The sequence below is a fragment of the Callospermophilus lateralis genome, chromosome 6 (genome assembly GCF_048772815.1).
Source record: "Callospermophilus lateralis isolate mCalLat2 chromosome 6, mCalLat2.hap1, whole genome shotgun sequence".
In the NCBI taxonomy this organism is placed as follows: Eukaryota; Metazoa; Chordata; class Mammalia; order Rodentia; family Sciuridae; genus Callospermophilus; species Callospermophilus lateralis.
Window position 1 is genome coordinate 2,641,658 of NC_135310.1, and position 27,269 is coordinate 2,668,926.

At 44.1% G+C, this 27,269-nt stretch overlaps 1 protein-coding gene across 3 annotated transcripts in view; it reads right to left on the reverse strand.

Moving 5' to 3' along the window:
• Positions 1-10,058: 10,058 nt before the first annotated feature.
• The window catches only part of Cep43 (centrosomal protein 43), a 38,025-nt gene continuing 20,814 nt past the window's right edge, over positions 10,059-27,269 (reverse strand). For 2 of the 3 annotated variants that reach the window (XM_076858038.1, XM_076858037.1), the window contains 5 exons: positions 25,313-25,425; positions 23,629-23,697; positions 17,450-17,489; positions 16,529-16,625; positions 10,059-12,196 (listed from right to left, as the gene is read on the reverse strand). In XM_076858038.1, coding sequence (XP_076714153.1) covers positions 12,122-12,196; positions 16,529-16,625; positions 17,450-17,489; positions 23,629-23,697; positions 25,313-25,425 — 394 coding nt within the window. In that variant the 3' untranslated portion in view covers positions 10,059-12,121. Of the gene's footprint in view, positions 12,197-16,528; positions 16,626-17,449; positions 17,490-22,415; positions 22,489-23,628; positions 23,698-25,312; positions 25,426-27,269 lie in introns of those variants that run through there. The other variant, XM_076858039.1, reaches the window with a different exon arrangement.

Here is a 27,269-nt window from a genome sequence, read left to right on the forward strand (position 1 = left end):
AATAAGAAACATTGTACAGAAATGTCTGTTTATCATTGAATTAGTTTTCAGTGCTGTGACAAAATTCCTGAGGACAGACCATTTAAATGGAGGAAAACTGATTCTAGTCCATGGTTTCACAGGTCTTAGTCTGTGATGGTTTGGCTCTATCACCTCGGGTCTGTAGAGAAGTCAAACCTCTGGTGGGAGCAAACAGTTGACAGAGCTGCCCACGTTGGCTGGTAAGAGGGGAAAACAGGACAGGAAGGAGCCAGGGTCCCCAAGTACCCTAAGGGTATGCTTCCAATGACCCAACTCCCGCCACTCAGCCCCACCTTCTCACGTATCCACCGTGCCCAATGGCCCCATCAGCGGGACCCTCATCTGGGGATGTTTAAGATCCAAACCCTACAACCATCTTTTAAATATGTGGCTCATGGCATGAAGGGATCCCACCGTCCTGAGACGGGTTAGTAATGAGCTCCACATGCGGGGATCTGACAGTTCCACCAGTCACTGTGCTGGATGGTGGTTTAGAGCAAACAAGGAGGAAACGTCACAGAGGAGCTTAGTTTGTGAAACACGTTCATAATCGTACTTTCGTAGACCTCCATCTGTACTGAAATATGGATGAAAGGATGACAAAAGGTGACTGAAGGATGTCACATACTCAACCTGACGTCTCATTGTTTCAAATGGAAGATTACATTGGCTGTGATCAAGTCAAAACCAGCAGCTACACACACCAGAACTCTCTTTTACTTACAGGAAAGTACGATTATGAACAGCCTTGGGGAGGGCACTCTGCTGTTCACGGTCATTCTAAGTCCAGGCTTGCTCCCTCTTGTGACTCCACCGTCCTCTAGGGCCTGGGGTCACTCCAGAGGGCTCAAGCTAGGTCGAGTGCTGACAGGTGGCCGCCTCTGGATGCTTAATGCAGCCCTTTCCCTTGTCCCCCTCAGGAACACTGGAGGCATTAGGCAGTGACGGACACTTAGGATGATGATCTTGGTCAGTGGAAGAGCCTCAACTACTGAAGAAGTTACACCATGAAAGAAAAACCATTAGGAATATTAGGGGCTGGGGTTGTAGCACAGTGGTTGAGCACTTGCCTCGCATGCGTGAGGGTCCAATCCTCAGCACCACATAAAAAAATAAAAATAAAGTGTTTAAAAAAAGAGAGAGAGAATTGATTAAGGACCTTGCATTTTAATTACGATTTCAATATTAAGTTTCCAAGTCTTGCATTTAGAGAGAAACCGTCTAGTGAGAGTGGCCCAACTCTGAGTCATCTTGTCAGCTGGGTTTTCCCTGGGGCAGGGAGGCTGGATGAGGACTGCCGGTGAGGACCTCGACAGTGCGGCTGCTATTACATAACAGAACTGACTCTCGGTGTGCACATCACTTCTCAAACCACAGGAGCAGACCACAGTGGAAACTCAGCTCACCCGGAGCGTCGCAGCAAGACGGCCTGCAAGGCTTCTGACTCGGGCGTGCCTTCTGCGGCGGCTATCTCTACTGCTGCTTCAGCCTACACAGTTAAGGAAAAGTCACTGATGTCAAACTACACACGTCTGTGCCAACATCAGATGCCGGCCGCCCTGGTACAGGCGATAGTGCTGACCATGCCGTGACTCACGGGAAGAGTCGGAAGTCCTGGCCGATAGATCTTGGGGTAAGAGTCTGCTCAGGGTTGACACTCAGTCCTACAGGGAGGCTTCCTGGGAGACAGTGTAAACATTGCTCCTCTCTCAATCCAAAAATAAAGTGAGAACTCTGAAGGCCTTCATCAACTTACATTTTGAAGATTACTTAAACCTAAATAATAAAGGATAAAGCTAACCCTGTGGAAACAGCCAGGTGAGCACTCACACCAATGCGTGTATCCCATGTGTTCCAGGATCCTCAACATGGGCAGGAACGTCTGCCGGTTTGAGCTATTCTTGAAGCAAGGAACTGGGAGTAGTTTTCTTTTTGGGGGGTCTTTTTATTTTTGTTACCAGAGATTGCACCCAGGGGTGCTTAACCACTGAGCCACATCCCAGCCCTTTTAGATTTTGAGGCAGGGTCATGCTGAGTTACTTAGGACTTGGCTAAATTGCCAGGTCTGGATTTGAACTTGTGATCCTCCTCCCTCAGTCTCCAGAGTCATTGGGATTACAGGCACCTGTCTAGGAGATTATTTTTTCCAAATCAGTATAGTTGAGATATTTCCTCCCAGCAGGCTTTTGTGACTAATAAATCCTGAAAAGTCACAGCTGATGGATGTGGTGAGAGAATGTGTGTGGCTCACTCCTGACCCACGAACCTCCCGGCAGCAGGATCTGCTGATGGTCTGTTCTGAAAGCAGAAGCCCAGAAGCCAGGTCACGGCACCAGGTGCACAAGGGCGAAGCCTGCTGGGGACCTGCTGCCCACAGCCCTCCTCTGCCCAGTCCCTCCCTCTCCCGGCTCAGCCTCTCCCCACAGCCCGAGCGCCCAGGGCTCACTTTCTCCTCTGCCCACCTCTTCTGCTCCCTCTCCATCTTCACACAACCACGATGAACCAGGTGAGGCCTTTGTTTTTCTTATAAATTTAATCAATTTCCCTCTAAAAATCTTTAGTTACAAGTTTCCTGAGCCCTCAATTTATTTACTCGGATTAAAAAAAAAAAAAAGGTTCTCTAGGAGGTAAATGCCAAATATTTCTTTAAGCCTGGCCATATTTTGTTTTTTCTTTTTCACATAAGTGGAAGTAGCTGCAGATAAATCGCCCTCAGAACCCAAGTGGTATGACTTGAAAAGGCAAACTTCCCTGGACAACAGCGGGTAAGGGGTCCTCTTATGGAGCCCTGAGCCATCTGTCCAAGCCACCTGTCCGTGGGTCCCTGGAAGTCCCACGTGCCTTCTTTATGAAGTCTCCTGCTCCTTCACCAGGGAAGGATCTGCCAGGCAGCCTGAGGGTTGCAGCTCCAGCCGAGGGCAGTGTCTTTGCCTGCCCAGCAGAAATGGCTCATTCTCAGTCCTAGGAGGTGGCACGGGACGCCCTTGGTCCAGGAGCCTCCCACAAGCCAGATGTTAAGGAGAATTCTTCTTTTTAAACCTTAGGGAGCAAAGCATCAGTCCCTTCCCCTCTCCACAGCCCAGGAGCATCAGTACCAGGCGAAGGGCACAGAGAAGGCCGGCCCCCTCAGCACACCAGCACTAGGCTGCCAGAAACCCAATGCCCCGTGACCCACTGCGACGTCCCATGAGCATTCACTTGCTGTCAGGTTTATTTGCTATTTTGCCTATGGGATACACTTTTTATAACCATAAATTGATAAACTGTTTGTCCGAAGCTCATAGAACATCTATTTCATCATGTAAAGCTAAGAATATTTTGGTCCCTGACTTTCTAGGGAATCTAGCCTTTAAGAAAACAATCAATTGATTTTCAGGTACTGTGTAGGTCAACGAAGCCGTTTGGACACTGGTGTGTGTTGCTCCCCCTTCACCACAGAACAGAGCCCTCTCCAGTGTCAGAGGACAATGAAACAAACTGGTCAATCTAGTAAATCAGCAGGTCAATGTCACCTTTCCACAGGGAGATCACACACAGCCACGAGAGGCTCTTGCCCCAAACTTACTTAAATCCAGCGGAAGAAGCCAAATTGTGAGACACCCCAGGAAGCGGCACAGCACATGGTTACATGCCTAAAACCGGGAATGACACAAAGCAGTCATGATGCAACACGCATACCCGGGACAGGCAGAGGAACAGCAGCACGCATCCAGGGGAGAGGGGCCACGGCTGCAGGAAGAAAGGCTTCCGTATCTCACTAGAAACAAGCAGGACAGACTTGAGTGGACACACCGAGAAGTATGTGTAAGCCCCAGCGTGACATTAAAAAAACAGTGAAAACAGTAAAGAAATTAGAAAATACACATCTGATCCAAACAAAAGCAGTAAAGAAGCAACAAAGAAAATAAGACTTAGAAAACAAAAATCAAAACTGCAGACATAGATCCAACAGTATAAATAAAAAATAAATAAATCAGACATTCCAGAGACAACCTGAAATTCAAAGACATAAATAGGTTGAAAGAAACAGGTATATCATGCCAACAGGAGCATAAGAGCAAGAATATCCAACAAAGGAGACACTAGAACAACAACAAAACAACTACTAGAGGGTTGTTCAGTGATGTTAAAAGGGCCAAGCCTTTATGAACACATAACAACTACAAACACATGCACACTTAGCAACAGAGTTCCAAAACACAAGAAGTAAAAAATGAAAAAGGAAGAGGTAGAAATGTCCTATTTTTTTAAAAAAAATAATGAATAGAACAATTAGGAATAAAGGTCAACAAGGAAACAGAAGATTTGAACATCACTACAAACTAGGTTAGAAACCACCACCATAGGAGTTCACCCAACACCATCAGAATACACACACACACACACACACGCCCAAGTGCAAATCAATACCACAAGGAGACATTACATCACAGTCGCTAGAACTGGCCTCTATCTAAAACGAGGGAAAAGAGTGAGTGCTGTAAGGAGGTGGAGAAGTGGAAGCACCAGAAGTCGCTGTGGGAATATAAAATGGTAAGCTGCTTTGGAAAGCAGTTTGGCAAATTCTGAGAATAAAGCCATCAAACATGTTAAAACCCCAATGTGTGTATGTACCTGAAAGAAAATGCGTCTACCCAAAGTTGTGCGTGGATGTTCCTGGCAGTGTTTCCTAGGAGCAAAAAGTGGAAACACCTATCTGTGGGAAAGCAGAAAGCCTGGCGAGCTCACCCAGGGAGCACCACTTGGCAAAGCCTGGCGAGCTCACCCAGGGAGCACCACTTGGCAAAGCCTAGCGAGCTCACCCAGGGAGCACCACTTGGCAAAGCCTGGCGAGCTCACCCAGGGAGCACCACTTGGCAAAGCCTGGCGAGCTCACTCAGGGAGCACCACTTGGCAAAGCCTGGCGAGCTCACCTAGGGAGCACCACTTGGCAAAGCCTGGCGAGCTCACCCAGGGAGCACCATGTGGCAAAGTCTGGCGAGCTCACCCAGGGAGCACTACGTGGCAAAGCCTGGCGAGCTCACCCAGGGAGCACCACGTGGCAAAGCCTGGCGTACTCAATCAGGGAGCACCACGTGGCAAAGCCTGGCGTGCTCACCCAGGGAGCACCACGTGACAAAGCCTGGCGTGCTCAATCAGGGAGCACCTCGTGGCAAAGCCTGGCGTGCTCACCCAGGGAGAACAAAGAGACACTATAGATATCTTGAAAACATTATGCTAAATGAAAAAAGCCAGCCACAAAACACCATAGTGCATAATTCTATTTATATGCAAGAATGGGCAACTCTGCAGAGATAGGAAGTGGTTGCCTGGAGGGGAGGTGCGAGGGACAGTGGAACTGGGAGTGACTCATAGGGGTTTCTGTATGGGATAATAAACATGTTTCAAAACGGTGACAATGGGGCACAACTCTGAGTATGCTACTAACCACCGATTACTTCAGTGGTTGAATCTGTATGTAAGGACTGTTATAAACCTTCTCTTAGTAAAGTCATCGACTCAGTCACTAGAAAGTGTTGTGATCTGCGTCGTGCCCACTCTGGCCCAGGATGCGCAGCTGTGAGGCAGCTTACAGCTGCCTGTCCCGTCTGTGGTGAGTCATGCCACCACCTGGGCATGGGACGATGGGCTTAGAGAAAACATCTTGACATTTCTGCATAGTCAGGGCTTTATGGACAAGAAACAGTAGGACATCAAAGGCTGGGCCTTAGAAGTCACCCAGAGGCCAGTAAGGGATTCGCCCCTCTGGTGACCTGGGCTTCCGCATCAAAGGGTTTGAGCCCCAGCACCGTGCGTCTCACCCGACAGCTGCCACAGACAGACATCAGAGACCCAGGAACAGGAGGTGACCCGCCTGACACTCCATGCAGCACTTCTCCCACACGGCCTCAGCCTCTGGCTGTCACCTCTTCCTGGGACAAAGGTTTTTAAGTGTCTGTCTACAGACCATTTGCTTCCTCTGGAATGACTGATAAAAATGGTTCTTGATTATTGAGAGACTTTAAGAATTTAATCTATATTTACAACTCGTTTTTGGAAATGTCACGTGAGTGCTAGGAGTCCAACTTTTGGAAGGCACTTTTTCAATTCTTTTCTCACAAGAGCTTAGGATTGAGGGCACTTACACCTTCTTTCAGTGACTAATAACTTTTAGTAAAACATGTTCTTTCAGTGCTATCCATTAACCAACCTTTCCTGAATGTCCTCAACATGGCGAGCTATAGTTTTGTCACCTCTAGTATTTTGTCAGCGTTTTTACAAGGTATTTCAGTATATACACCTCTTTATTAATCAGCAAATAAAGAAGCCAACTGATTTCTATTCAAGATTCAACTCATAGATCACTATTTTTGATATACCTGAAAAGTGCTTTTTCACCACTAGTTTCTGAAGTCAGCATAGCTTCTCCCTTGTGGCTATTCTGAGGATCCGACAGGCAGGACTGAACAAGCCAGCTCGATGCCCAAGTCCAGGCTTCCCTCAGTCCTGGACAGCAATTCTCCTGTGGATGAGACCTCGCCCTGCTTCCCGGCATTAAGACCCTCGTTGGTGTAGACTGTCACTGCCTGCTGTGATTTCCCTAACTGTCCTGCTGTTCTCTGTGTCAGCGTGCTGGACGGCTCCCTACACAGTGGCACCGACTGCCCCCAGGACACCACGCTCAAGGTGGCTCAGGTGGTGAGACTTTGAGGGGAAGTGACATCTGAAGCAGATCTTGAAAGAGGAACAGAAATCCAACAGAAACTGGCTCATCATCCAGGAAGCGTTTGTCTCCTCGACCTCGACACCAGTGAAGACGCCACATCCTGTGACTCTTGCCTTATTAAGAAGAATACCCACTGAGCACTGAGCACTTGGCAAGAACAAGGAATGCTAAACTCTCTACAGTTACCTGAGCCACAAGAGCAGACCTGTAAGGGAAGACGTATTTAGTCCTCCTTTACAGATGAGGAATGCGAATCGTGACAGTGAGTGACTTGCCCACCATCAGCCAGCCAGTGAGTAACGCGTCTGGGACTCTCATCTCGCGTCAGTCACTCTGCTGCTCTCACAACACTCTGACTCACAGGGAACACCTCTTTCCAGGGTAGCCCTTTGCTCTTTCCATGTGATTCCGGGAGGGGTGTCAATCATGAGAAGACCTATCAGCCCATCAGTTTTCCAGGGTCATAACGTTCAAAGATCATCCTTCCAGTTGGTTTACTCATAGATATCTTTCCAGTCCCCACCAGACCCCGCCGTCACTTATCTCTAGCCAAGTGACTACATATGGCAGGCAGCACTTGCCTGAGTGATTCCTTCAGTCTTCATTACTAGGGCTCACGGACTGGGCTGCCAGACAGCCAACTCCTGGAGACTGAGTCTTAGGTGCAGATGAAGGCCTGTGGGAGCTGGAATGGGAGGAGGAAGGTGCAGGAAGCCCACAGCAGCTCGTCAGAGCTCGAAAGCAGCTCTGAGAGCTGTGGCTGGTTACCTGTGGTGAAGGGTTCTCTGTAGCTAAGGCTCAGGAACGGAGAAAATGGGCTAACCTGAGCCTTGAAGTAGTAGAAAAAACTAGTTGCCCAGGAGTGAGATGTAAGGGGTACGGGGTCAGAGGACGGCAATGTGCTCCTCCAAGCCCCACAGGCCCACCGCAGGCTCTGTGGCCACACACAGGACTCAAAACCTACACCAGACAGGAAGACAGAGTCTCAACCTGAGGACTGCGAGGTGCCTGGAGTGAAAGGGAACTTCCCAGCAATCTTCACTCTGAAGAGCCTCCACTTTAAGAACCATGTATGATTTAGAACAAGAGGAAGGTCAAAGATCTATGGCCAATATTCTGGTAACTTACAAAGCTTTTAAACAAAGTATAAATGTTTGAAAATTAAACATTTATGTAAAAAGTCATTTCACATCAACCTATGAATCTAACATGCCAGAAACAAGCCTCTAATCAAAATGCCAGGAAGCCTCGTTTGCTCTTGTCCCAGCGCCCTGACGCCAGCATCCACCACCTCGCCTCTCCGTTTGGGTTTCCAAGGAACCAGGTCTGGCCCGTAGAGCCTTGTGCTGCGTGGGAGGTCCTGCTCATCTGCCTCCCCTGGAAGCAGCAGTGGGTGCAGCCCAGCAGGACTGGTCTCAACACAGTTGTGACATGAAGGACCAGTGTGGTCTCACTATGTTGAGACCCATCTTACATTGACAGCAAGGCCCTTTGTCATCGCAGCATGAATGCCACATCCATTGACCATCCTCCTAACTTTGCGGCCATTATTCAGGCACCGCCAGTGCTTGCCCAGGCACTTCCCATCCTCACCCACTAGAGCTCCTCTGTCAGCCACCAGAGGTCCTCTGGCCAAGCTTCCTGCTGCTGCTGCTCTCATCCTGGCCATTTGGATAAAAATAGAATGCCTTGAACTTATCTTTGCGGTTCCTTTTTTTTTTTTTTGTCATCCCACTAGACAGTCTAAATCTTAGCCCAATGTTTTAATCAAAACTCCCTGGAGAGCCTGAAGCAGTGGCACACACCCACAATGCCAGCTGCTCAAAAGGCTGAGGCATGAAGGCTGTGAAGTCCAGAAGCTCAAGGCCAGTCTGGGCAACAGAGCATATGGTCTCGGAGGTTCCAGTCCAGGACCAGCTAGCTCCACTGATCTTGGCCTGAAATGAGGAAGAGCCTCATGGAGGAAGGGTACAGTGGGAGACAGCTGCTCAGCTAATGGCAGCCAGGAAGCAGAGAGGAGCAGGCCCCCGGCGACTCCTCCTCCAACTAGGTCCCATGTCCCAGCAGTCCCTTCAGCTCTCAGTGGACTCACCTATTTGGCCAGAGCACTCAGGGTGCAACCATTGCCTAAAAGGCCCCCTCTGTACACAGTCCAAATGAAAACTGGGACATCACAGAAACTCCTTCCCAACTCAGTGCCCAACGCAGGGCTACACCTGGTCGGAGAACTGCTTCTCCTTTCTCATTCTCCTCCCATCCCCCACCTTGTGGTCCAGTGACCTTGAGGGCTGCCCTGCTCCTCAAGTGCCCAAAACATCCACACCAGAGCCATGCAGAGGAAACTGTCTTCAACTCTCCACCTGGGCATTGGTGAACAAACTTCAACTGAACCAGACCCATCTGTCATCCACCTATTCAGCATTGAAGTTGGGGGCCTCTCCAAGCTTGGGATAGGGACAGCCGTCCCCCCACAAACTCTGTAGCATTATACTTGAGAGAAAGCTGTCCAGCCAGAAACTCCATGCCCCTACCTGTCTGCCAGTGCTCACCATGAATTTTTGCAACAGATTTGTTGAGCACACACTAGGGGCAAATGCTACTCTAAGTTTGCTTTTTTAAAAAAAGTCCTTGTTCTCACAGAGCTTACTGGACAATATATAATAAATAAGCAAGATCATTCAGATATGAGAGATAACTAAACACAAGGGTAACTGAGACAGAATGGGGTTTCTCCTTTACTCCAGAAAGCACCAAAAACGAGCAAGACAAACCAGCCTTGTGCAATTCTGGGAGGACACAGATTTAGGGTACAGAGGCCTGCATGGCCTGTGCTACTTGGTCCCAGCACATTGAGCAGAGGGAGAAGACATGGAGAGCGAGCAGACGTTCCACATGTGAACGCAGAGGGTGCACAAGAATACCAAACAAGTGCTTTTCATTCATTTGTAATTCTCATCAATAAAAGGGAAGGCCTAGATAGGTGTGGTGGTGCACGCCTGAAACCCCAGCATCTCGGGAGGCTAAGACAGGAGGATGGTGAGTTCAGACAGCCTCAGCAAAAGGGAGGTGTGCTAAGCAACTCAGTGAGACCCTGTCTCTAACAGGGCTGGGGATGTGGCTCAGTGGTCAAGTGCCCCTGAGTTCAATCCCTGGTACCCCCCACCCCCGCCGACCCCTCAAAAAAGGAAAGCTAGCACTTCTCTGAAATGCCACTGTAAGGTCCCATGGCAAGAGTGACTGCCTAGGACATATGAAGCCCTGGGTTTGATCCAAAGCACCATAAAAAAAAAAAACAAAAAAAAAACACTGTAAAATATAAGTTGCCATAAGATATGTGTCTCATGAGTTAATATTTTAATATATATTTTTTAAACAAAAAGAAAACACTAATCAAACACAAAACCTATAACTTCACATTGTAAGTTTTAACAGGGTAATAATATCTAAGCAAGGAATACATGTGAAAACTTCTCCATAGTTCAATTTTAAATTTCAAAATCATTCAGTAATCTGTTACATAGTGCTGATGAGAAGTGATAAATCTTGCATTTTCTCCCCACCCTCCCAAATATCACTGAAAGGTCAGAGTCTATGAGAAACAGAAAATGACAAATTTCAGATGCTATTGTTTCAGAGCTTTCCATAAATTTAAATAGCCACATCCTGCTTTGCTCCCATATCACTGCACTGAAATGTAGCTTCCACCAAAAATGGACCATGGGTTGGAGGTGTGGCTCAGTAGTAGAGCATCCGCCTGGCATGTGTGAGGCCCTGGGTTCCATTCCCAGCACCACCAAAAAAAAAAAAAAAAAAAAAAAAAAAAAATCACACACTGATTCAGACTCCAGAGGACCAGAGTTTTTAGAAAGTGTTCACACAGATGACACGTTCCTCAGAAACGCAGACTGTATCAAGCCCAGTTCCATCTTCATGCAGTGCTATTTTTCAAACCTGAAAAGCTGACTGGGACAGATAGGGGCCCACAAACTGAGGACAGAAACGTGGGGGTTCCAGGACGCCTGGCCCATTTTCTGTCCTACTTCCTCTTGATGTTTACAGCTCAGTTTTACTTAGCCAGATTCTAAGGTTAGATAGCCTTGATCCTCATTAAATTTTCATTTCCTCTACATTTTAGGGCCTGATAAATATTTTTGCAATTCTTCAGTTAATACAAAATGGAAAACTGGCATTATGCAACTCAGTCTGTCACTTGCCATGACCCACCAACTATGCCTTATTTGCTCTTTTTATTAATAAAGGTAACTTTTTAATAAGTCGTATGTGAAATAAAAAGTACAAAAATTAACACCTTCACAGCTTGTATTCACATGAACACACTGCACCACTTCTGTTTTTCCTACTTACACATTTTAAAATCTTAGTAACATTACAAATGTCAGTGACCTACATCACAGCAGCACAATGCATGTTGGTATAAATGAGACTGCTGGAAATTCTACTACTGGCTGTTTTTAAAGGGTTTACAGTGAAATTATGTACAATATATAAAGCTTGTCAAACTAAATATATATGGTCTTAGGCCATTACTACTGTTTCATTCCAATTTGGATTTAAACATCGACTTACAGATCTGAAATGAAAGCACTGCTTAGTGGTTTCAGATGCACTTTGGTATTTACTATGTTTCAAGGCATCTGTACAGTAAGAAGCTGCAGCTGCAACAAAGAGGACTGTGCCTAAAGCTGCCTACGTGGACAAGAGGAGACATGGTGACCATAAATGTTAACTGTTACTGACAAGTCAAAGAATTAAAGGTCAAAACCACTCTAGATTTCTTTTAAACAAACAAAACTAAATAGCACACACAAGAGTACTTTAATATAACCTTAATGGTCTAACAAACCTTCCAAAAGGAAGGAAATACAAAATAAAGTTGATACATCAAATCTACTTACATCAATATACTTCAGTATCACAAATTTACTGGATCTATGTGCAGAACCACCTAATATCAAAACATACTAAGTGGTAAGGAAGCTTTGTTTTCAGATGGCTGAAGCTAAGGCTCCAAAGACCACTGCAGCAGAGTTGTGCAAACCTACGGCTTTATTGACACCGCTCCTTATGCTCGTGACACTGACGTTTCCATGGGTCCCTCCCTGTGATGAGCCTGAAAGCAGACAGTCAACTTCCACAGAGAAACATACAGCTAAGCCAGATTAGGAATATTACATCTTCCACACATGGGCTCATACAGGAAGTATTTTGTTCAGTAAAATGAAAAGCTAATTTTTAAAAATATCTGCAGTCTTTTTGAAATGCAAGGCACCAATAGGGAATAGACATTCCAGCAAAGAGTGATTGTCTGGAAAAAAAATTATGGAGCTGATCAGTCCTTTGTCCTTTGTTAATTAGAAGACCTCCTCTTCATGTCTATGCAACATCTTCCAGATAATCCGCGACATCACTGAGCTGGGAGACAGTCAGGTCTTGTGTGAGGTCATCAAGCTTTGTTGTTCAAAAGAAAGGAAAGAATTAGTATCACAAAGTGGATAGCATCTTAATTTTAAAAAATACAGATTGCTATAATTTAAACATTTTTATTCTATATTTGCTTCATATTTAAAACTCCTGAGATAGGTGGTAAAACTGAAATGTTGAGAAGGGATCTGCCTCAAATCCTATGGCTAAAGAAAATCAGCACAACCTTCTGAGTTCAGTGCTTTGTACTGATTATACTCGCAAATATTTCAAGTGAAAGGAAACAACATCTTAGAGACCTTAAACCAATTTAAGAAACTGAAATACATGGAAGACATCACAAAATCTCCTTAGGTGAGTACAGCCCCAGTATGTGATTCTGCTGATAGCAAAGGTCTCTGAATTGCCAAGTCTCTAAAACTAAATTTTACCCAAATAAGCATTACTGAAATTCATTGAAAACGTTCAGATTTCTCACTTAAAAAGTACTATTGACTACTGTGTTTTTAAATAATGGTATGCACCTTAAGTTCCTAACATCAAACTTCAGGCCCAACCGATACCTGCTAACACTGAATTCATGGAAGCTGGAGTCGGTCAGCCTGCTGGTGGCTGCAGTGAGGCAGACGGACCCAGGACCACAAGGTTGGCCAGAGCCTTGTACTCCAGCTTCGGGGCCACCAGCGCTGTACAAATGAGCGTTCACTAATTCTGCTTAAGCACTAACCAGCCAAAATGGACATATTCATTTCTGTAAACTTCTTAGGCTAATGATCTTAACAGCATGGAAAATCCAAGGGCCAAGACACATGCTCCAAGACACAGGAATGGTGGCATGCCTCCTCAGTCCCACCCAGACCCACCCTCATCTGCATGAACCAGCTACCACAGCAGGGAAGGTCCTCAGGACTGCAAACCATGCCCTAAGCACCATCTACAGCTGTGTTCCCAATTCCAGGCAAAGCTGAGTAGTTAGGACAAAACTGTATGCCTGAAAAGACTAGTAACTGGCCTCTCAGGGGGAGAGTGGGCCAACCCTGGACCACTACATGTTACACAGGACCACGATACACGACAGGAAGGACACAGTCCCCTCCTGAGACCTGAGATGCACTCTTATCTATCTGTTCCTCTGACCCCAATACATCTTCCCATTTCATTAATCTTTCAGTATAGAGAAATGTTAAGTTAGGAATAAAATCCTTTTGAATAAATAAGCCCTCTCGCTCTTGATCCAAACAGTCCTCGTGTAAAACTATCACAAGGAAATTATTAGAAATCTTAACTGAGGTTCTTATATTTTTCGAGCCAAAATCAGTTTATACACACACACACACACACACACACATATATATATATAAAATAAAAAACCAAAAACCTGAAAATGACAGAAAAGCCTACAGATTATAAAAACAGATCCAGATACCCTGGAACTCCATGTCCTCCTGCTATCATTATTACAGAATGAAACAGGTAAGGTATTCCATTTTATTTGCAAAACAATCAAGTACTATACTAATACTGATTCTAAACTATAGACAAGAGTGAATACAGGAAAATTTGTGGACTAGAAGACAATCTTTCTTAATATAGATAATTCAGTCACTCCAGGCTTTTGACGGCTGCTTTCTTGATTTCTATTTCAGGTAATTCATCACTGACATATAGCAACACTACTCAGTTTTGCATGTTGATTCTGTACCCTGTAATTGCTGAATTTGCATATTGGTCCTAAGTTTTTTTGTGGTGTCTATGGGGTTTTATAGCATTTAAGACCAATGCTTCTGCAACAGTGGCAACTTGACTTCTCCTTTACAATCTGGACGCCCTTTCTCTTGCTTGATTGCTCTGCCTGGGCCTTCTTGCACTATGAAGTGGGCATCTTGCCTTATTCCAGAGCTTAGAGAGAAAGTTTTCACCTTTTCCTCATTCAGCATAATGTAGGCTGTTGGCTTATTATACATGGCTTTATTATGTTGAGGTATGTTTCTTCTATACCTAGTTTTTCAGTCTTTTTTTTTTTTTTTTAATCATGAGAGGATGGTAAATTTTACCAAATGCCTTTTCTGTATCTCTCTAGATAAATGGCACTGGAAAAACTGGGTACTCACATACAGTAGACCCTTATCTCTCACCAGTTATAAAAATCAACACAATGGATTAAAGATTTTTAATGTAAGATCTGAAACTATATGTATCTACTAGAAGAAAAAGGGGATTGGAATGGGCAAGGATTTTTTGAAGAAGACCCAAAAAGCAAAGACAAAAAACACATTACATAAAACATTTCTGCACAACAAAGAAAACAAGAGTAAAGAGACAATCTATAGAATGGAAGAAAACCCTTGCAAACCATTGTGTCTGATGTGGGACTGACATCCAGACTATATAAGGAACTCAAAAAACCCATAAGCAAAAAATAAAATATCCAATAGACAATAGTCCTAAACAGACATTTCTCAAAAGAAAACATACAAATGACCAAGAGATGTGTCAAAAATGCTCACATAACTAATCATCAGGTAAATGCAAATCAAAACCAAAATGAGGTTATCACCTCACCCCACTAATAAGGGATATGACGGAAAAGAAAAGAAACAAGTTCTGGAACGCACACACACTGCTGGTGGAATGTAAACTGTACAGCCATTGTGGAAAACAATGTGGAGGGGCCTCAGAAAATTAAAAACAGATGCCCTTATGATCCAGCAATCCCACACCCAGGCATATCTCCAAAAGAAATAAAATTAGGGCCTTGAAAAGATATATCTGCACTCCCATGTTCACTGAAGCACTATTCACAACAGCCAAAAAAATGGAAACAAGTGTCCATTAACTGATGATGGATGAAGAAATGTGACTCATATACACAATGAAAGGCTATTCAATCATAAAAAAGAAACTGATGGGTGAACCTGGACGACATGACGCTAAGGGAACTCGGCCAGCACAGAAAGACACAGGATCCCACTCACGAAAAATCTAACACAGCTGGCCTCAGAGGAGTGGAAAGTACAGCAGTGGCCACACGAGGGCAGGGTGGGGTTGGGGAATGCAGACAGGCTCACCTAAGTGCTGGGTCATAGTTACAGGGAGTAAGAAGTTCTGGCAAGCTACTGCACTGTAAGTGACTGTGGATCATGATAATGTACTATATATTTCAAAAAGTATAAGAAGAAATTTATGGATGTTTTCACCATAAAGAAATATTTGAAGAGATACACTTAAAACTCATTTACATATTGCACAAGCCAGGAGTGGTGGCAAATGCATGCTGTAATCCCAGTGGCTTAGGAGACTGAGAATTTTGAGTTCAAAGACAGTCTCGGCAACTTAGTGAGACCCTAAGCAACTCAAGAGACTGTCTCTAATACAAAAAAAAAAAAAAAAAGCTGAGGACTGGGCTTAGTGGTTGAGTGCCCCTCAGTTCCATATCCTGGAACAACAACAACAACAACAAAAAAAAACAGTACAATGTGTACATTTGTCAAATATGTATCTTTTAAAACTTTTATGTATTAATTTAAATTTAAAAAAAAGAAAGAGACCACAATAACCAAACCACTTCCAAAGAAATCAGCTTAATTTCAGGTGGCTACCTTGAAAGGAAACTGTAAGAACAAAGGTTAACTGGAAATAAGTGGCTTCCCTACATTACTAGTTTTAGAATTAGAATTCCAAGTAGTTATCTTTGTTCAACACTATAAAAACAGATTTTTCATGTCACAAAATAAGAATTCCTAAAACATTTTGAGTCCTGAAAGGGAAACAATGATCTCTGTGGCAGAAGCTTCATACAAATGGACAATGAAGAACTCGGAACCACATTCTGAAGAACAGCTGGAGTGCACATGTTCACGTGCCTGCTTCACTAGGTCACTCCCACTGACAGGAAGCCGAGGGCACCAAGCTCAGGAGGGCGTGTCCCTTTCCTTGGCCACCCTGAGCCTCTGTGCTTGCTGGCTCTCGGCAGACCCCCATCACTGCATCCCTTTGCATGGCACCCTCAAGTGGCCCTGTGTTCTCCGGCCCCAGCTTTCCATGCTGCTCCCACCCAACAAAACCTAATTAGCCATCTGTCAAATCCAGTCGAACATCAGTTCCCACTTTAGAATTTTCATAAGCTCACATATAACAGGCATTTAACAGCACTTCTCACTTTCTACCTTGAATTTTCAAACATTATGTGCATGACTTTTCTCCATGACCCTGTAGAGTGGAACGGGTAACTCTGTCCTGAACTTCTCACAGCTTTCAACTCTATCTCTATGGATCAGTAGAGATTCTGAAGCTTTACAGTAAATCAACAATCAACAAATAGACAAAAACAGCATTCCCCAGGAATATGTGATACCGTACTTTATCACTGGTATTGATGTCGTCTCCTCCCACAGACAGGTCTTCTTCAATTTCTTCACCAATACTTAGTTCGCTTTTTTCTGAGCGACGGCTGGCACTAATTCCAAGAGGAGAAAAGAAAGAAAAGTAAGAACTCTGAAAAGAAGAGCTAACATTCTTCAAATGTGCACACACATTAATCTTAATCCTCTGAGTAAACTATAACATTCAATATCAGTTTCACACATATCACCTCACCAACATCTCAGTAACCACACTTCAGCAGTTTAGAGGAGAAAACCAAGGTTCAATGATGACCTTCCGAACACAATGGCAAGAAAACAAACCCAGATTTCATCTACTACATCACTCTCTCAAAACAACTGTACGCTAATTTCATATGCTAAAAAGAATACATATTTCAAATGCAATAAAAAGTGTCAAGGTAAAACTCTTTGTTGTCTAATTTAAAATTTCCAGTCAGCCCAACAACAAATATTACTTCCAAACTATTAGGCAATGTCTAGATTATTTTTATGTTTTTAAGGTTATCTGACATAAAATATTAAGAAATAGCATCAGAATTAGAAAAATAATTGGAAAGGGCCATTTAAAAAAAAAACTTAATACAGGCCACTCTCACCATCAAGAGGAAAGAAAGCGATAGAGTGCACTCTGGCACGGCACTACCTGACTACGTGACTCGCCTCAACTGCTCCACGTCAGCTCTTTATCTCATTCTTACCAGCATCAACATGATGCAGATGTCCGTATATTAATGTAAGATGAAGAGCATGCTCCAAAACTACAACTTTGGATTAACCATCTTTTATTCACCTTCAATTAATATGAACAAGAGAATCAAATATACTAAAACCCTAACATCACCTTGTCATATTTGTCTATATTCAGAAGTTACAAATATTTGTCCATTTTTCTTACCTATTAAAATCATCAAGATAGTCGTCATCTTCTCCAGTCCCTGATAAGTTTAAGAAAAGATACGTTACATTTACATAAACACTGCATAATTTATCTACAACTAAACATGTTTTCTGCCAAAACAATATACATGACTGAACTATAATGCATCATTAAGAGAGAAGACTTAAGATCAGAAACAACACCTTTTCCATCACTATGAAGACAATGACAAGAGCTGTCCCAAGTGGTCACCCCGTCTCCTAGGGGGTGAGCTGCACCTTGCCTTTACTCTAGCCCTCAGAGGGTGTGCTCTTGATGCTGCCCTTTGACTGGATGGAGCTTGGCAGCAGCAAGCTCACTGCTGTCAGCCCCTCTGGTTACCTGCTGTGAACCACTGAAACTTCTAAGCCAACTGCTGTTAAGACTCAAGTATGACCTCCATGGTGCGAAGAGGCAGGATCACATCAGTGGACCAGCTCCAGCCCAACAGCGCTGAGATCAAACAGCCCCAGAACCCAGGGGGCCTTGGTGATCTTCTGTGGCTGTGCCCAAGAACAATCACACCCACACCAATCACAGGGTTAACATATATTTTCATTCACATAAAGTGCTTGACACAGATCTTGGTCCACATTAAGGTCTGGACAAAGGAGAACCTCAGGAGGGAGAGATGCTGATGAAGCAGTGCTACAGTTTCTCCAGATGTACCTGAGGCTGACAGGTGAGCACCTTCAAGAAGACCTAGGGCTATGTTTTCTTAAATAAGTTTTTTAAAAGATTTTTGTTGTTGTCATTGTTGTTGATGGACTTGTGTATTTTCTATTTATTTATTTATATGTGGTGCCGAGGATGGAACCCAGTGCCTCACACTTGCTAGGCAAATTCTCTGCCACTGAACTACAACCCTAGCCCAACCCAGGGCAATTGAGGACCAATTTACAAATTAGCTTTCCTTCCCCTTCCACGTCTTCTGAGGGTTAGTTGAGGAAACAGGGTTGGAGGTGCATGAGAGCTGCTTAAACTGTGAGCAGAAGATGAACAGGAATGATGTAGGACCTACAAGGGGAAGATACAAATCAAAAGCTCTGGCTCAAGGGCAAGCTATTCAAAGAAGCTGCTGGCACTGTCCTAGGTCCTCAGATCCATCTATGTCTCTTGAACTGTTGAGGGAACCCAAGTTCTGATGGCAGTTAGACAAAGTAATACTCCTTACAGTACACAAGTACTATAGTCCATTTATCAAATATGAGTGACCTAGGTCCCCTGCAGGTAGAGCAGCCAACACTCTAAGAAGAAAGAGGCAATGAACAGGGGTACAAACCCAAGGCTGCTTAGAGTGAGTGGAAAGAACTGAGACAGCAATGGAGTTAAAACCTAACGAAAGCCACAGAGATACACATTCTGGAGGACAGTGTGTTCCAGGAAGAGAAAACACATGCAAAGTCCTGGAGACAGAGGAGTGGTTGTTTAAATAACCAGGAGGAAGCTCCTATAACCACAGGATAGTCTATGGGGATAGACAGAGCCAGCAGGCATCAGAACATTCAGGCCCTGGAGGGCCAAGGTCGGATTTAGGCCTAAATGCCAAAGGAAGCTAATGAGAGGGTGAAGGAGTCAAAGAGACCAAGGCAGCAATATCTGATGTGCTTTCCCATGTACACACTGATGGCTAATAAAGGAAATCAGAAGCTATTGTGGACAGCAAGGCCTGAGATAACTGGGGTAAGGTCTCCAGTTGAACCAGTGACCTACAGATAAGACAAGTGGGTGGGAGGAGGTGGGGAGGAGACTATAAGGAAATGAAGAAAGCAAGAGTCATTGCTAGTGGAACACTCAAACTATCAGGCAATGAGGGGAGTCCCTGGTCATATGCAATGGGTGGGGACAAGTTTCCAGGCTGCTTTCCTCTCTAGAATACAGAGCCTGTCTCCATTGGCAGCCTCAAAGGTTAAGGGGCTACAAGTGCTTGACAGAAAGCAGGCGCTGTTAAGCAGGGCACAGGAAGGGGAGAAGGGAAGAAATCTTTTTCAACAAACCACACAGGTGACAGGTTTACAAGGCCAAGAAACAAACAGCATTAGCAGCTAATAAATCCTGAGAGCCTCCAAGGACTGATCACTGTCCCTTACTGTGAATATCAACACAGAATAGAAGAGGAAACCGAAGCAGGTTAGTGTCAGATCCACGATGACAGCTGAATTCCCTGCCTTCCGACATGTAGCTAATGCAAAACATACCACAATTACTGAGCAACGTGCAACACACTGGTTCTGACTTCCTGGTGAAACACTTACTACACAACACTACTGGAATCTGGAATAGCAAGTCAAGTCGAAATGCATGTCATGAACACAACAGATTTACATTTCTTTAAACTGGGTGTTAGCAAAATTCTGCCCACAGGCCAATGATTCTTGTCTGTGTTTCCTGATAGTCTCTCCTCCCTACCCCATGCCACCCATCTGTCTTATGTGTAGGACACCTGCCTCCACCCAAGACCTGATCCTGGTCATCTCTGGCCTGGTCTTCTTTCTTTCACTCCACCTCCAGACAGTAACCTGGTTTTGTTCAGTCTATGAGCTCAGATTGGCATTTACATTTTTAAGGAATATAAATATTCATACATATGTAACATAGGCTACATGTGGCCAACAAAGCCTAAAATATCTACTAGCTGGCCCTTTACATAGCTTAGTGACTCCTTGCCAGGGTCCAGCCCCGGCGGGGGGTCCAGGGATCCTGAAGGAGGAGTGGTGTTAGCAAAAGAAGGGGAGATGGGACGGCTGGTTGCAAGTTACAAGCAGCCTTCAGAAAAAGTCTGCTGCCCCTAGAGGGACCTTTATTTTTATATCTTTTTTACAGGTGTTTTTCCAGGTAGTTAATGGATAGCTTCAAAGCCTGAAACTACTTTGATTTTCATAATTTTCAAGAGTTACGATCTTTTCTGACATACATTGTTGACTTAAGATATTGAGTACATTGTTTAAAATATTTTCCTATAACCTTAGCCAATCATGATTAAGCTTTTCACATCACTAGGTGCTAGGCGACACAACTAGACTACATGTCTCCAGACCTATTATTCACTTTTATACCAATAATTATTTCATTAACCTTTAACTTTAAAGCATACTTATGATTATTGGTAAGCTTTCTTACTTCTAAACTAAAATCCCAGTAAAAAACACTAAAATAGCGAAAGTCTGTTACTTAAAAAGCCTACTACTCTGAAGTACCTCTAAAATATGTCTATGTTAATTTTACATTATTTTATTTTTCATTTCCAAAGTAATTTCCTTTTTTAATATGACCTATTTAACTGCTTTCTTACAGAGTTTCCTTGGTCAAAGCACACCAAGTCTTACATCTTTGTAATCTTTAACTGAAGGGCAGGCTCTGCACCTCAACTCATTTGCCATTAATATTAACTATGTGTTTCCCATTTTCATCATAAATTCCTGAGTAAGGCAAAGGAAGGTGTGTTGGTGGGGGGAATGTATTTTTATTAGCCTCTTGCCCTCAAGGGGGATACCATAATCCTCCTTTAGTTAAGTAAGCTATATATGGTGGTCCTTGAACTGTGGACACAGCAATTGTTTTTCTGTAGCTAGGTGTTGTACAGGTTGTGGCTTTAGGACAGGGTGTGTGTGTGTGTAAATGGTTAACGGTAGGATAAACATTTCTTGTTGTTTAGGCTTGAGGAATAACACTATTGTTTGTATCCTGATATTGAAACACACCTTGGGGCATGTCTTAATTGTATCCTTAGTCTCATTCTGGGCATTTTCCTGCAATCTCAGGCAATACGTACTTTTATTACTGATTGATGTACGCCCTATTATCCACATCATGAGTATCATAAACAAGACACTTAACATTCCCGAAGGTTCCAGTTTCCAGATGGTGCGGCCCTGCTGCAGCATCCCCCACACTGTGACCCGTCAGACAGCGGGTGCAGGAATGCCTTTATACCGACTCGTCCTCCAAACACGCTAATTGTCTATCTTATTTCCATTTGCATACCTTAGATTAATATTTACCAAAACAAAACAGGTTGTGTTCTAAAACTTTATTTACAATTGTTTTTATGAAACTCAGAATTTATTTTCCCACTGAAATAAGCTTTAAATAATGTCTAAAGCACAATCACTAAGGGCTCTTAGGCAATGTATCATTCTAAAAGCCACATGGTCCTGGGCGTTACTCAGCCTAGGCTCTTCATCTGTAAACCTGGAGATAATAATAAACCTACCTCTAAGGAAACACTTATAAAGTGACTTCTGGGTACAGTGTTGGGCACACATCACTACCATCATTACCATCCTAGACTACTCCACCAGAATATTAAATGTATATTTACAATGAAAAAAAGCTCAAACAGAAAATATTGTTGCAATATAATTAAACAAAGCTAAATAAAACTCTGTTTCTATTGAATCCTTATGTCTTGCTTAGTGACAAACATCTGGCTAGTGAACTGGTATGTCACACTAGTAGGAACTATCTAAATTCCAACCAAGGTGTGTCAAAGTCCCAAGAGAAGACAAAGTGAGGCAGAACACCTATCACCTTCCTATTCTACCAGCAACTCTGTAGTCAAAGTGGCCTCCTCCTTCCCCAACTGAGGAGAAGAGCTCTACGCAGTTCCTCCTCAAACGCAGAGAGGGAAACCCTCACTTTGATAAGAGAATAGAGCAGTCAGAAAAGCTAAAAGGTTTGGCAACAAAGGGAAACATCACAAGAGTGAAACAAAAAAGTACCAGAACTCAAAAGAGACAGAGCAGCCGACAGGTGCCATGGTCAGGGGGTCTCCAGGTGGGGCAGATCACCAAGGCAGCAGAAGGAATGCCTGCTGCGTCCCAACAGCACCAGACGGCAGGAACCAGGGAAGGGAAGGAAAGGGAATAGGCCCACCTAGCTGGCCAGCCAGCAACCAGGGCGCACAAAGAAAGGAAGGCAGCACAGCCAGCAACTCAGCCGTTACCAGGAAGACTCCAGGGCACTGTGTGGAGCAAGAATCCAGGCAGCTCAGGGAACATCTATTCTTCTGCAAATGGCTGCAAATGGGGGAACAAAGTAACATAAAAAGGAATCTAACGTTTGTCAGGCATATACCATGCCAGGCACTGCACTTTTATTTATGTACGTACGCATATTTAAATCCCATTTACTCTTTAAAATGAGGTAGATATTATTAGTTCCATTTATCAGATGAAACAGCAGCTCAGTTTACCCCCATCCCAATCAGTGCACCCCAGGATTTTCAGGTACTAACCCAGCTCTCTGCCCTACTCAGGAATTTCTCCAGGAGTGCGGTTGTTCACTGAGCTGCCCCCTCAGGCCTGCCTGCAGTTGAAAAGGCAAAGAGCCTGTCTGGGAAGCTATGCTCCATCACTCCCAGGTGTGAGTCATCCCGGACCAGGGGACCTAATCTCCCCTCACATTCAGAGAAGACAGGAGATGGCCACAGAGAGCCCAATTGTGACCTTCCTTCAAGTCAGGGACACAGCAAGGTTCACCCAGGCCTGCCTGTCAGACCTGCCTGTGGTTTGCACAGTACAGAGAACTGCATTTTCAGCGCGTGACTCAGGGTTCAGTAATGGTCACACGGGGCCTCGTATTTCCACAGGAACATTTCCTTCATAGCAGGATCGCCAACATCTGCTCCACATAACAGAACACATCTCATAATTTTCCCTTTACAAGTCTGTTCCTTCCATTAGACTGAAGCTCCTGCGAGCTGGACCCCTGTATTCCCAGTACCCAGAGAAGAGCACTGCCTCTGACCAACTCTGCCCAGTCTCAACTGACACCTCTTTCCTACTCCCTAGTAATCTCCTAGTTGACCATGAGATCTCAGCACAGCCTTTCTGAGAGCCCTTCTTGGCATGCCCAGGCCAGGTGAAGCTGACTGCAACGGCTTCCCTGCTCACGAGGTGGCTCTCTAACACATGAAACATCTGCAGGTTCCTGTTACATCCTTCTCCCTTACTAGAGTCCAAGCACCACAAGACAGACATCTGTCCTGGTTGCTGCCACAGCCATCCTTGGCACAGGGTGTAACCTGGACAGGTTATGTGGATGAACTGCTGAATGAACAGAACAAACAGAGACTCACGGAGTCACTTCATGTAAGAATTTACCCTAAAAATATCATCACTTCAAAGCATCAAAACTAAAACTGCAAATCCAGTTACCTAATCCAAGTGATCCAATTTTATCGTTGACCAATTTTAGATCTTTCAAAACTGTGCTTCCCTTTTTACCTGTGAACAGGAATAAATATTAGCATTAAAGAATATTTATTAAAGAAATAAATGTTAACATTCTCTAAGCCATGTCAAAATTTCTTTTTTAATATTAGACTTCTATAGAACAGGAACATAACCCAGAACTAAGAAAAAAATTACATGCCATCATTAAGAGATGCTTAAATTATTTACGGTAACATTTTTATAAGCCCAAAACAATATTTATTCACAAATAATTAATACTCTTCATTGGAACACAACCATCTCACTATTCAACTATTCCATAAGTAGTCCCACCAATGCATGAACTATAGTTAATTATTTTCATCAATTTTATTTTTCCTTTGAACCTCTGTATTTTTATTTTATATACTATTTTATTTGTCAAGCAGTAGTATTTCCTCAGCCTTAGTTCTCAGCATCCTAAGTCACCATTCTCTAGTCTGTCAGTGACATGACCACAGTATCCTGAATTCCTTGAGGGTGGCAATAACCAGGGAGAGAAGGGACACCACAGGCCATCTGACTGGACACACGGCTAGCTTCCCAAATGTCTGTCTTGTGTGGGTTCTAGCAATTCTCACAGTTGTGCCATGTAACACAAAAGGGTTAGGAAGCATGGCAAAACTAGATAAAACCCACAGTGCAAATTCCTAGTGTAGCTACTCGGAGACTTTCTCAAGAGGTACTCGTATGCTCTAAACACACGGGCGATATCCTCTATGTACTGTGGTCTGGTATACCAAGTCCACTGTATCCCTAACGTGTGAGGGGAGGGCTAGGAGGGCAAGAGGTGTCACAGCTTGACTATGCTCTTGACAGGGAACTTTACCCCCACACTACACACGAATAGCCAAGTTCATGTAAACAGAATGCTTTACTTAAGGTTCCAATGATGATTACGATGGTCCCACAGAACAAAAGTTTCAAAATTACCTGACTTTAAATTCAACTCATTTTAAAAGTCCAAAAAGAGAAATGATTTAAAAATTGCAAATGTACTTTGATTTATAATGGACTACATCCAATAAACCCAGCACAAGTTTTAAAATGTTGTAAATCAAAAACACATTTAATAGGCCTCACCTGCTCAAAATCCAGCTTAGCAGAGTGTTTCCCTAGTAACCCTGTGGCTGCCTAGGAGCTGCAGTCCACTGCCACTACCCAGCACCATAGCAGAGGATCATGCATATTGCTAGCCATGGAAAAGATCCATGTTCAAAAAAGTATCGTTCCTATCAAGTGCACACTGCTTTCACATAAAGTTGGAAAATCATCAACTCAAACCATCATACATTGGAGGCAGTCTGTGTGCATATACATACATTATATATACATAAACATTTTATATATATAATGTGCAGATACACATTATATATAAAAAAAATGACATTTCAGCTAAAAAGCCATCTTCCTAAAAGTATTCTGATGGCAGAGAAAAAGCAAAGTATGAATGAGACAGAATGTTGACTACATCAAAAAAGAAATGAAAAAATATCAACAGGAAATGGTGAAGTGATAAAATTATGGGCTATATTTATGATGATCCTAAAAAAATTAACAATCATATACTACCTAATGAGAGAAAGAAACACCCAGCGTAGGCAAGCCCCCATCCTTAGGCACTTACTCTCAGAGTCTTTCAACGAGGGGGCTCCTGCCAGGGAACTGAGTCCGCTCCTTAAGGGGGGCGCATCTGAGAGTGAAGCCAGGCTTCCCGCTGGCTTCCTAGGTTCACTTCTCCTAACAGAAAGCAAGTGACAGTGAAACAGTAATCTTAGGTCCTGACACTAACACTTTTATTTTGCCCCTAGAATAAAAGCAACTTGTAAAAACTGGATATGCACACAGTGGTTGGAAATAAAGCACACACGCTTTATAACTTCAAAATCATAAAGTAGCAGGGCACAGTGGCACACCCCTATAAATCCCAGCAGCTCAGGAGGCTGAAGCAGGAGGATCTCGAGTTCAAAGCCAGTCTCAGCAAAAGCGAGGCACTAATCAACTCAGTGAGACCCTGTCTCTAATAAAATACAAAATAGGGCTGGGGATGTGGCTCTGTTGTCTAGTGTCCCTGAGTTCCATCCTCTGTACCAAAAAAGAAAAAAGAAAGAAAAGAAAATAAATTACACCTACAAGACAATACAGACTACAGGTCAATCACAAATCCATACAGCAAGCTTGTCAGTAAATAGTCAGCCCAGGACTGGGTTGTGGCTCGGTGGTAGAGCACTTGCCTAGCACACGTGAGGCACTGAGTTCGATCCTCAGCACCACATAAAAATAAATAAAATTAAGATATTATGTCCACCTACAACTAAAATAATATTTAAAAAGAAAAAGCCAGCACAACTCTCTTCAGAACTGTTTAATATCTTACAATCGACACTGACTTGTTTGGCACCTTCACTGTCTGTGTCATGTGTTTCAGAAGTCCTTGTCCATCAGCCATAAACACACCAAGGGACAGTATAGGAGTAAACTAGTAAGTACTACTACTCAGATGTACGTATTGCTGGAAAGTCGCAAACCCCTTCCAAATCACAAGCACCCATCTGGAGGATGCCCAACACGCTGCACACACCCACACACTCCATGGTCCGCTCTTCTTACATCCCTGTCTGATTTCACACCTTCTCCCTCAATCTCCATCCTTACTCAACTCAGACGAGAATGTGCACGGCACCACATCCACCTCTGTACCAAAGAGCAGACCCGCACCCTGCTCTTTTGGCAAAGACTGTTGCCCTGGGTGCAAGATTCCACCACTGGACAGCGTTCCAGGAATCCTCCCCTCACTCCTCCTCCATTTTAAATCCAGACCCTTCTCAGAGGCACCCACATGGGCTGTTACTTCTCAGAATATAACCTGCCCTCTAGCCACCACCTCAATCCTCGGCACCCTTTACAACTCATCATGTTGACCGTTTACAATCGTTTCCTCTTGAGCCCATGCTAATCCTTTAACCTGCCGCCACGCCACTCCAATAAAATCACCTATCAAGGTCATGGCTGACCTCTGCATGGCTAACTCCAGTGGCTGACTTTAGCAGTGTTCATGGGAATGCTCCCTTCTACTTCCTCCTGCAAAGACACCCCGTCTTTCTCTTTCCACCATCTGCAAATTTCTTGATCACCTGGGTAACCCTGTCATTCTGCTGGTCTCCAACCTCTCAGTTCAACATTACCTACAAACTGAACGGCTCCCTCATTCACATCTCCAGCCTGGGCCATGCCCGTAACACAGACACACAGGCCCAGCAGTGAGTGCACGTCCAGCAGGCAGCTTCAAGGCCTCGTGGCAGCTCTAGCTCCTACGCCACCACCATGCCACTCACAGTGCCCTTCCCACTCTTCACCTGGAGAGATGGCTTTCAACTTCATAGTGATCCAAGCCAAGAGCCCTGGCACCACTGTGGATATTAACTTGGCCTCTAGCATTTAGCAGCAAGTCGTTTGGAATCTAACTTCAAAGAACTTCCCCAAACAGCCATTTATCATCCCTTTCACCATGACCCACAGTAAAGAACCACACAGCCCCTACCTGGGCATCCTGCGTCCACCCAGGTCAGTAGCCAGACACCTTC